This window comes from Glandiceps talaboti, chromosome 9, assembly GCF_964340395.1.
Source record: "Glandiceps talaboti chromosome 9, keGlaTala1.1, whole genome shotgun sequence".
NCBI classification, from domain to species: Eukaryota; Metazoa; Hemichordata; class Enteropneusta; family Spengelidae; genus Glandiceps; species Glandiceps talaboti.
Window position 1 is genome coordinate 8,848,263 of NC_135557.1, and position 12,045 is coordinate 8,860,307.

Consider the following 12,045-nt stretch of genomic DNA (forward strand, 5'->3'; position numbering starts at 1 on the left):
AAGCAGAGTCTATATGTATTTCTTGGCGTAGTTTTTGCTGCATATTTTAAAATGTACTAGTAGTATTGTACTTTACTGAAGTATACTTAACAACCACTAGTCAAATCGGGTATTAATATATAACCTATAAAAGATGATGTACTTTATTATACGTAAAATGTTCAGGAAATATCTACTATGCAACCGACTGCTCTAATGTTATAGAAGACATGCATCGACACGAACCATTCATGTAAAACTGCGCCTATACTCAATTGGTCTTCTTGAACCATGGTACAGGAGGCACATCCAAGCAATCTGAACAAGCCACGGTTATAAATATTCATAAGTTGATTTTAACGCCTATTTTATCTGTGATTATCCTTGCTGACGACATCTGGCGCCCTGAAGTATTTGCTAAGGTAGTAATACTGGCTCTTCTGTTTATTGCCTGAACCCTGGTCACCGCTACGTCAGCATTTGCTTTATTTTCTGATTGGCTAATTTCCGCCACAGCGTGAGCAACGTGAAATTGCATGATTTCCAATGAAAACATTCTAAACAATAGGGTTTAAATATTTGTACATCAAGTGTAGATAGCAATACTGTAACTTGAGTAGAAAGCTTTATAATCTCAGCTTGTGCCACTTGAAAGTCCCTCTAGTAAGAAAACTATACCAATGTCTACTACATACTACCTGTCGAGCCACCATCTTTATTAGTCCAATGTCAAAGACAGGACATACTGTTCACATAGTCATCTCCAGGCAACTTACACTACCGTGTGGTCTCTCTCCAATTATATGACACGAAACCTTCATAGTGCTGAGTATTACAAAGTTAACAAATAGCTGACAACGTTCGCCCGCAAACTGTCTGGCCTTGTTTACCCTATACGATAGATGAAGCTGTTTATTATGATCAAGTCACGAAGAGCTATCATAGAGGTGTGTTTTACATCATTTTCAGAGTCATGTGATGTGGGATATTATTCTAAAGATGGTCTCATCCCGTGTTCACCATGTGCCAAGGGTAGTTATCAAAGCCATGCTGGTAGAACTACATGTTATAAATGCCCTGTTGGCAAGACCACGTTGCAGATGGCTATGACGTCAGAAACCTTTTGTACAGGTAATTATATATGTTGTCATTTTATCCGTGTACTAATGATAAATGCTGCTGTGTTTGTAGTTTTAACAGATTTATAGTAAAATACATCAAGTGTGTATTTTAAGAACATCACAAGACAGTGATAGTGATAGAGGTTTATTGCTTTACTAGGCCACCGACCCATATGCAAAAAGAGTACATAACACGAAACAAAAATAACATGCACTTATTGCACAGGTATTCATGTTCCTTGTTCAGAATTTATCAATAAAGTTCTCAGTTTTATTGCTTGGACATTACAAGACATACAACAATATAAACTTGAAACGATTTACTAAGGCAAATCCCAACTTAAAGCAAGAATCCCGTGTTTCCTGTGTACCGGTAGTTCATTGTATCCAACTGACTGGTCTTGGCTGTAGAGGGCGGATATTCACAGACAATCCCAGGGGGTACCACCTATCAGAGCAGGGGGTTACATCACTACATTTTGGGGGCGTACTCCTTCCTGCAGTACGTAACTGTTGATAGACGATTGTTCTTTGTGTGAAATAATCAATGTTTTGTAAAAATAAAAAAATAAAAAATAACAATTGGTTGTTAATTCTAAACAATGGTTGTCTATGTTACGTGTGCTGCTTGTTGAATGATATCTAGGTACTTAATGGAAACAGACAAATTATACCAGAATGCCTTCTTTGCTCTGTCTATTCTGTTCAAAGTTGTTAGTCCAAATAGAGAGAATCGAGCGCCATAACAAAATATTGATTTCGATAGCATTACATATGCTAAGTTTCTACTTTGATTTGCAAATAAAATGGTCTCCTAGTTACATTCTTCCTTGACTTGAATGTTGCATGAAAAGACTTTGGAATGTCAGTGAATTACACGTTGCTTCAGGGAAGAAGTAGAAAGAGAGCAATACAATGTCAAGTACCGTGTTCTATATTTATCGTACATGTGTCTTTTTACAGGTTTTGATGTAAAACTTTCAGCTAAAAGAGGTATCGTATTTTCAAGTATCCCTGGAGTTATACATGATGGAATGAATCTGCAACAATTTACGTTATCATTCTGGATTCATATTGTACATACCTTTGAGAATATTGTATCATTTGCCTACGAGGACAGGGCAATAAGTGAGCCAAGTTCAATCTCACTGTTTACCAATGACACGGGTTCAAGGTGAGTTGACATTGTATATACAGCTGTTTTCCGTAGACCTAGTAAAAAACTATTAAATAAACTATCAAGATCAGTGAGACTGATCACAAGGTTTAATGTTGAGATAGACACCAAAATGATAACACACAAACATCACTTACACCGTGTGGGCTTTGTATTTAGTTAATGATATAAACAGTAACGGCATGCATACTACTACACAAGGTATAATCAATTGAAGTTCAAACAAAATCCATGGTCACCAGCCTGTGAAAGTTTGTAGAATCATGGAATATTCATGTTCCATAAACATATATGGTTTAAAGCACTAGGTGATATTTCACGCTAAATAGTGAATCTTTCACGTTCAGAAAAGACACCTGTATCCAATCATATTCTTGATTGTATGAGGTATTTGATTGTTAATTATTGTACACACATTATAAAACGACGACGACGATGACGACGACGACGACGACGACGACGACGACGACGACGACGATGATGATGATGATGATGATGATGATGATGATGATGATTGGATGGTTGTGGATGCTGTTTCTGGTAGTGGACGATGACGTATTGCATATTTTGAGTATCCACTCTGTAATATTTTCATTTTCTTCTAGATATACAGATTTTGCAAATGTGTCAATAACACATGGTCGATGGCATAGAATAGGTTTGGTATGGGATGGTGTCATTAGAACTTGCACTTTATACAAGGACGGTGTTGTGGATTCAATGCTCCTGCCTAACGAGACATCAGAAAAACAATCCACGTCAACAAATGGCATCGGCTTATTAGGTAATGTCAACAGCAAATTATTTGATTTGATTCGGCTTCGTCTCGGACAAAATATTATTTGGTTACCCCAGAGGTGTCCTCTTAAAACGATAAATGGGATTGGACCTGTACTATATCTATTGGTTACCTTATATTTAAGCGAATATATTTGTAAACCAACTTCATGTACGGTTGTAAATAAAAATCTCAGTACGTCTTGTGACAACCATTCTCCACATCACCATTACTTCGATGTAAAGTTTTAAGTTTGACTGATTACAGGGTGATGAAAGAGTGCCAGTTGTGTTATTATGTTTATCTCAGTGAGATGTATACAATGCTTCATGACATCTACACATTTACACTTTAGTCATTTATTTACTTTGCACTGCCTACCATTGTTTACAGATTGATTGCTAGTACAGTCAGATACACCACATGCTAGGCTTATGATTAAAGAAATTGAAACAGAATACTTGTAACCTTGACATGGATGCAATATAGGATTGTTCAAACAGTAGATATGATTTACTTAGGTATTAGGAGTTTTATCAATTTGCAGACCGTAGGCGTAGATTCTTGTTGTTCTTCCTTATTTTTGATTAATAACACCAATGAAGGTTAGAGTACTAGTTACCACCTATCTATCTCAACAGGGAAATATACGGATATTTCAAGATCTCTCGCAATAAGAGGTGCTAACATAACTGGTGGTATTACAAATTTCTTCCTGTGGGACAGAGTTCTCACATCACAACAAATACAGCAGCTGTCTGCGAGTTGTGGGTTTAACGACAGCTTACCACAACCAACGTTATCGTGGTCTGATCTAATAAATGGTTTGGATGAAAATGTTGACCTACAACTGCCTTCAATGTGTGATGGTAAATAGTCTTCTTTTACTAGTAATGCGAAGAAGCATTATGATAAAGGGGCGTTTACAAAATGTATGATGTATAGCAAATAACTATATTCTGCACATTTAACCATACGTTGGCATATATATATATATATGTCTGATGATCGCACCACGCGTGAAACTCAAGAAAGAGTTCCAGTACTACCAAAACTATATATATATATATATATATATATATATATATATATATATATATATATATATATATATATATACAGACATACAGTCACGCACGCAAGCACGTGCCAAACACCGAAAACACATACATACAAGTGATTATGAGACTATGAGACGTGTCTTGTTTCTTTTCAGTATTGTTTGGTTTGTAAATATTGTCATTCTTTGACATTTGAAATGATTATTATAATTTAGATTACTCGGTGTCTTTAATAATGCATATGATTTTTCGCAAACCATTGTATAAACACACGTGAATCACATAAACCAATTCCTTATTTGTTTCCTTAGATGAAGACGAATGTGAAAGTTCGCCATGTGAAGGCCACAGTACATGCATCGATAAAATTGGTGGGTTTCAATGTGTATGTAGCACTGGACTAACTGGGCCTCGTTGTGAACTCAATATAGATGACTGCATACAACATGCCTGTCAGAATGGTGCCGTATGCAAAGATGGGTTGGCCAATTACACATGCGAGTGCTCACGTGGTTACCGTGGTACCTTGTGTGAAATAGAGATAGGTGAGTGTGTGTTTCTTTGATCTATAGTTTATGTACAGTTGCCACTTTGTTTGACTGAATTTCATCGTGTAAATTGCTGTTTTGTTTGTGCAACTTAACCTTAGTTATTGGTTAGGTTTTTCGGAGTTTTTCGCTTGCGTGCGTGAGTGTATGTGAATCTCCTATGTATTTTCTCACATGTCGTAATTTGACTAACTTAGCATTATTATTTCAATTTGAAACACCAATTGTTAGATGTAGACACGAACAACACCTGGTAAAACATTGTTTCATCACAATTTGGTAAGTTGTTGCTATGTCTCATTACACTTTCCAATCGGATTGAAAGTGTTTAAATGTATAATTTCTACAAGACCAAAATCCCGGTAGTTTACCACATTTTTGATTTCTCTTTCAAGTTAACGGACAATGGAGTGATTGGTCAGAGTGGACAATTTGTAGCCAAACATGTGGGAAAGGAGAGAAAACAAGATGGCGACAGTGTAGCAATCCACCCCCTGACCCAGGTGGCGAAAACTGTGAAGGTTTAGCTACAGATGTCACAAAGTGCAACAATAAAGAATGCCCTGGTAAGTAAAATGTTCTTATTTAGATAAAGAGGCATATTCTCCTTGTATATGACACACTAATAATAGAATGACGTAATCGTGAAAAGAAGGTAGTCGTGTTCATTACATTCTTACAAATTATTGAACAATTATTAAATAACATTTGTATGATTTCGTGCATCACTAAATATAAATGTACAAAATAAATTCATTTTCAATATTGTAAGGTATATCTTTTGGCAGTTACATATGTAAACTAACATTCAAAAGTAATGAATATTACTAATTTATAGCACATAGTTTTCATACAGCCTTCGGTGATTGGCTTAGGTCATGTCACATGGTATGGAATAATTTCCCCATAATGACCTCAATTTGCATATATCATACTCTATTGCCATAGGGCACTATTATTTAGCAGTAAAGTACAATGTCTCAATAAATTATTCAATTAGCTTAGCTGTATATATTCAAGTACAATATGTCCTGTATAAAAACTACTTGATGCTCTCCGTGCGGCCCGTAATATACCCCTTGATATACGCATCTATAACATTTTTCAAAGTTAATACATGTCCATACCAATACAGATCACTCCTGGAAAGTCGCTAGGGAACACATCACAAAACACACCTCTATTTATATATGTTTAGCTTGTAGGAAACCTTTACGTCCCCTACGAGGATACCTCCATTGTGATGTCACCGACGGAACAGAGTATATATGTAATATATCATGTAGACTGGGGTATCAATTCAGTACCCCAGTACCAAAGCAATACATATGTGGAGCTAATACAGGCTACCGTTGGAGCCATGAAAACCCTCTTAATCCCAGGGCCAAATTTCCAGCTTGTACAGGTATGTACATAGTACTATTTTTCAGGGTAGATAAAACTGGCCAGCAAGTATGTGCTTCTGTTCTTGATTTTGTACATCAGTTGTATCTTGTACTACTATAAGCAATGACAGAAACATTTAAGATACTAATAGCGTATATAAGGTTATAATTCTGCTATGTTTTGTGTGTGTGAGAGAGAGAGAGAGAGAGAGAGAGAGAGAGAGAGAGAGAGAGAGAGAGAGAGAGAGAGAGAGAGAGAGAGAGAGAGAGAGAGAGAGAGAGAGAGAGAGAGAGAGAGAGAGAGATGGATGTTCGGTTTAGGTAAAGTATATCAACATAAATCAGAAATTCATCAAATCTTTTGTGCAGAGAGTTTCTGAGACCATGCAGTTTTATCTTATACTGCACTATTTATTATGTATTCCGACATATTCTAACACGCAATTTATTTTCAGTGAGAGCTTTCACCATATGCATGCATTGAAAGATATTTCCCAACAAATTAACAATGGCACAATATCTTCCTGTTCTTTAATTGCAGAAATGGAGGTGCCAGATAAATTAACAATAAAATATCGTTTGCGGTATCCTGCAATGGAGTGCAGTAATAAAGAGCAAGAAACAAGTTTTAAGGAGCAAATTGATAAAGTAGTCGCTAAGAATTTGAACACTGTCAAATGTGTTCATGACACGAATTGTAATATTGACAACGTTAAAATACAGAACTGCAACCATAGGCAAAAGCGTGACGATAAACAACGTAATGGCGTTGTTGTGGATGTTCAAATCTCCAAGAGTGTCAACAAGATAACAAACGTTGATAACAAAACAGGTAAGCTCATGTTTCCTTTCCTGCCATCGCCAAGAAATAATGTTGCCTTGGTGTGTCACTCATGAGGCAGGATTTTCTTAACAAACAAAGGGAGAGACGACTTCAAATGCCAAAGTTGCCATATTCTGATTATCATTTGGAAAGTAAACAATTGAAGCCACTAAAATTATCAAGTCAATCTGTATATAATTCTTTGAGCAGAAGCCTATTTCTACTGCAACATAAAATAATACGAATGTTTATCACTTTCCAAAGTGATTGAGTAAAGTAATCTGCTGTTTATGTGTGTGTATATGTGTATGTATGTATGTATGTATGTATGTATGTATGTATGTATGTATGTATGTATGCATGTATGTATGTATGTATGTGTGTGTGTGTGTTTGTGTTTGTATTTATTGTATCACTGTTATTGTTAGTTTGGAGTTGACTTATGTTTATCTTTGTCTTCAACACACCATGTCCTATGTATGTAAGATGAAGAGAACGTCATTTCTCCTGTATTTAGATTGTATGTACATGAATCATATTTTGTCACTAAGGCTGTACAAGTGGTTGGTCATCACCAATAGTCTGGAAAGGGTTTGAAATTACTAGATATATTCACCACATTACAATTGTTTGTAAACCTCGGAAAATTATCTTGCAGACATTGCTGAAAAAAATATGCAGTCCCTCAAGTCAGCCATCATGGACCTGGAGAGTGCTGCTTCGTCAATAAAGAACAAAACTCGTCAGCAGTTATTTGACATAACATTAAATGATCAAACAGTATCAGTAGATTCGAATACTTCTGAGCCCGAAGGTGTTGTGGCTTGTCCTAGTGGGATGATAAGGAAAAAGGTATTCTGTGGTAGGTATATCCTGGTTATGTAATGACCCCATATGATACTGAAATTTTGTTCACACAAGTAGAGTATAACGTTCGCTATTGATGCATATAAAAATGTAACTTAATTAGTGTAGCATCACAGGTTTAGAAATATCCCTTGTGGTTGCGATATAATTCTTGAAACAGAAGGTGTTTCCGGGAAGTACTCGGAATACTGTCGCATTTCTACATTCATCAATTATAGAAAGGTTGACTGTTCAGCAGCCCTATTCCTCGTTGCTCATTAAATGGCGTATACGTGTACATAATAAAAGTATCAACGGTATACAGGAGTTATCACAATACCACAAGATTCAGAATACCATTTACAAGCCAAGATATTGTCTCTGAATGTAAAATTTGGATAACATACCCTGGTCGTTCTACGTCACGGCAGCCAGTGTCTACATCACTGGTTCTAGGATGCTCGAACTGTAAGTCAGCGTTCCAATTTGTTATTATTTTCCCGGTGTTTTTTTAAATACAAATTATGCTTGAGAACTTATAATTATGTTATTCCTCTATATATTTCATAATTAATACTCGTGACCTAAGGGGTTGCCACTACTCGTCTTGCGACTTGTAGTGACAAGGCCCTTCAAGCCACTCCAATTGTCCTCGGATGAGCGAAGAAAAATATTGCGAAAAGATATCTAAATAGAATATGTGCACACTATTATGTTGTATAAAATTGAGAGGAAACCTTTACCACTGATTTCATATCCTCCTCAGTCAAATGTGCAGCTGGGTCGTATTTCAATGAGGGAAAGTGCCTTCCATGTCCACTTAACCACTACCAAGATGAAGAGGGTCAAACAGTCTGTATGAAGTGTCCAACTCATCTAACCACAGAGGGAGAAGGAGCGACCAGCATTACTGAATGCATAGGTGAGTGATGAAAGAGGACGGTACAACTGCATGTGCATGTATGTTACAGCCGTTGGCATTTGCAACAAATCAAAGTGGAAAACTTTATAATAGATTTACTATACAAACAACGTTTATTGATGGGATGGTCAAAGCAATTCAGATACAATGATATGAATACAATCATATGTCTGTTGATAAAAAAAAATATGTAACCTATCTAATGTTACATGGTCATAATTGATCCTCCTCCTATCATTATGGGGAATTGTATACATGTGTCCGTGTATGTATACCAATGGCCGTGTTTGTTTGTTTGTTCATGGATTTATGGCCATATTGCGGATTTCCTTTATTCTAGAAATAACGACAATACCAGCTTTGAAGACTGGTAGCTCAAATGATACAAAGGGTAAGTATTTATGAAATGAAGTTCGTTTTGCATGTTACGTTAATACGTACGTATGTATGTATGTATGTATGTATGTATGTACGTACGTATGCATGTATGTATGCATGCATGCATGTGTGCATGTATGTATGCATGTATGTATGTATGTATGCATGCATGTGTTGTACACGTGTGCATGTGTGCATACATATACATTATTAAATGTTAAAGGTTAATTTCCTTTACTAATTTTACTGTGCAATTTGGACTTAAATCTCCTGGTGACTACCGTTTCACATTCTCAAGTTGAACAGTTTTCAAATGATTTATAAAAGGCCACTTGTTGTTTACTATTTAATTATTATGGTGTCCAAACTAATGGTCGATTTTATAGTGACTGTGTCTGTTAGCTGACTACAAGACATTGTAATCATAAAATAGCACTGTAAAATAGTTTCATTTTTTAAATGGAAATGTTTCCACGTATAAGTATACAATTAATTGTCATTTGCATTGTCGATTATGTAAATTTGATTGTCAACTATGTAAATTTGAGTGCCAATTATGTAAATTTGCCAGCTTTTTGTTCAATCATGTTTTGCTGTTTTGTTTTGTGTCTTCATGTACAGTGCACGTGGATTTTTTCTTTAATCATCTTACGTGGCTACCTTACGGTGCTATTTATGGGAAATGAATCAATCAACAATTGAATCACTTAAAATGTCGTTGTTAATGTTAACTAATTTTAGGTACCAACGCCGATGATAAAACAAAGGGCAAAAAGGAAATCTATGGCGAAATTCCCTTTCTTCTAACGTTCATTACGATACCTATTCTCATCGTTATTCTATTGGTTGCAGCATATGTTTGTCGTTGTTGGTAAGCATCCGTTCACTTAGTAATACTGCTCTTTTCAGATAAATTCAGTAAAAACCGCCTTTTTGAACAAATTAGCAATTGCGCCTAACTTCTTAGTGCTTTAGTTGCCCCTTCTTGATGTAATAGTATTTTCTTGAAAAAAATAATAACAAACAGTTAAAATCTCACCCTACAAAATTTTGAGTCAATATATTTTTGGGGGTATTTAATAACGTTTTTATTGGGCTTATTTGAAAAAATACAACTCTTTTCATGAGTAGAAATCTTTTACATTTTGTATTTGAAAACTTTCCTTAAGTTATCAATTTCAAAAACTGTTCCCATTTCTTAATATTGCATTTAATTTTCTTTTTCTAACCGCAATATGAAACTCTACACTCTGAATATTTGGAAGTATTTTTTGTATGCCATAAAATCTGTTTTTTGTTTTCTAAACTTTGATATGTTATAAAAATGTAGTTCCTTTGGAATCCAATATGACCACCGAATACTGAGTTAACTCAATGGGAAAATAACAGGTTGTTGATTACCTTGCAAGTAAAACAATGGGCTTCCAAATTCCTCTCATTATTTTAAAACGGCCAAAAATAAGTATCTACATGGCAAAATTTGGGGATATTTTAAGAAGCTTGATGTTCAATGACATTACTATACCTGTGCAAAATAATGTATTGTTTCTTCAATCTTTGTTATTTCAATGTGTCATACCTAATATCATCCATTGTGTTTCTTCACAGGAGACGAAAAAGACGGATAGTTATACGCCAGAAGAAAAGAAAGCCTGGGGACAAAACTATTTCACTCCGAGACCGAGTTATTTTGAAGTATGGACCAGTAACAGGGGTGGAAAAGGGTGACACTTCAGACGATGGCGAATACGACGAAGCCCAGTTGTGAAACATTATTTAGACGGTGGCTTGTCCCCAAATACTGTAAATATTGCACTGTTATTTATACCCCGGAAGGCAGGAAGACCAAAACTGGTGTAGCCGCCACCACTACTCACATCTGAACTCGGGATAACTATTGCTGGCTGAATTTGAAAAGAATTATGCAGGGCAGACATCAATGTAGAAGTATTCAGAGCAGCTTCTATAGGACACGTCCTCTGTACGAATATATACATGGATAGATTGGTACGATTATCCTGTCTATAATGCATCGTGTTCTTAACTCATAACGACTGTTTCGATGATTTATCAAACGAGATAACGGTGATATGGCGACATCTACCACAGTAAAGGAGAAAGCCTCTTTTGGCCATATTCAAATAATGACCTATATGTTATACGTACAGGAAAATGATTTCTAATACGTGTGATTAGGTATTAATTACAGCATGTGACGATATAGGTTCAGTGTTCATGATGTTGACGTCCATCAATATTTTAGAGCGGGATAAATATAAAATATGGGCAGAAACAACATCCGAAATTAGGCGTTCAATTGTCATATGATTGGGGAATCCGGAGGTGTAAAATATATTTTGAATAGTTTATAGCAAATGGTGAACATTTTATTCTGTAAATGGTTACTTTAGTAGGTACTTTGAACTAAAGACAAACGTTACTCTATACATGAAACTAATGTACCATATATAATAGTATGAACAGCCATTGTTTTTATACAACCTTTTATATACATTAGTTCATAAGTTTGATGTTATGTTTAATTTACGTATATGTGTGTGTATGTATGTGTGCGTGCGTGCGTGAATGCATGCATGCATGCATGAATGCATGCATGCATGTATGTATGTATGTATGTATGTATGTATGTATGTATGTATGTATGTATGTGTGTGTGTGTGTATGTATGTATGTATGTATGTATGTATGTATGTATGTATGTATGTATGTATATATTAAATGCAGTGTTGGCCATAGCCAACAAGGTGGTGAATATAAATATCCACCCCTCGAATGTCTAATTTGAATAATGATCTGAAGAAAAGTAATATTGCAGTGCAGGGGGGGGGGGGGGGGGAGTTAAAATTCAGATATTGGTCCGAAACTTATTCCTGCAATTCAGATTGAATACAATCCTACCCATGTGATACATTGTTATGTAGTCAATGATATTTAACTTCACTATGTAATATATACACCATATTGACAATTTCTTTAGAAAACTAAGAAAAGGTCAGTGATTTATAT

At 35.6% G+C, this 12,045-nt stretch overlaps 1 protein-coding gene across 1 annotated transcript in view; it reads left to right on the plus strand.

Moving 5' to 3' along the window:
* The window catches only part of LOC144439752 (uncharacterized), a 29,443-nt gene extending 18,657 nt beyond the window's left edge, over positions 1-10,786 (plus strand). Inside the window, exons 13-24 of the mRNA XM_078128986.1 lie at positions 949-1,110; positions 2,064-2,274; positions 2,883-3,061; positions 3,697-3,924; positions 4,428-4,661; positions 5,060-5,230; positions 6,591-6,881; positions 7,531-7,734; positions 8,485-8,640; positions 8,981-9,031; positions 9,760-9,889; positions 10,627-10,786. Coding sequence (XP_077985112.1) covers positions 949-1,110; positions 2,064-2,274; positions 2,883-3,061; positions 3,697-3,924; positions 4,428-4,661; positions 5,060-5,230; positions 6,591-6,881; positions 7,531-7,734; positions 8,485-8,640; positions 8,981-9,031; positions 9,760-9,889; positions 10,627-10,786 — 2,177 coding nt within the window. The remainder of the gene's footprint in view (positions 1-948; positions 1,111-2,063; positions 2,275-2,882; positions 3,062-3,696; positions 3,925-4,427; positions 4,662-5,059; positions 5,231-6,590; positions 6,882-7,530; positions 7,735-8,484; positions 8,641-8,980; positions 9,032-9,759; positions 9,890-10,626) is intronic.
* The last annotated feature ends 1,259 nt before the right edge of the window (positions 10,787-12,045 follow it).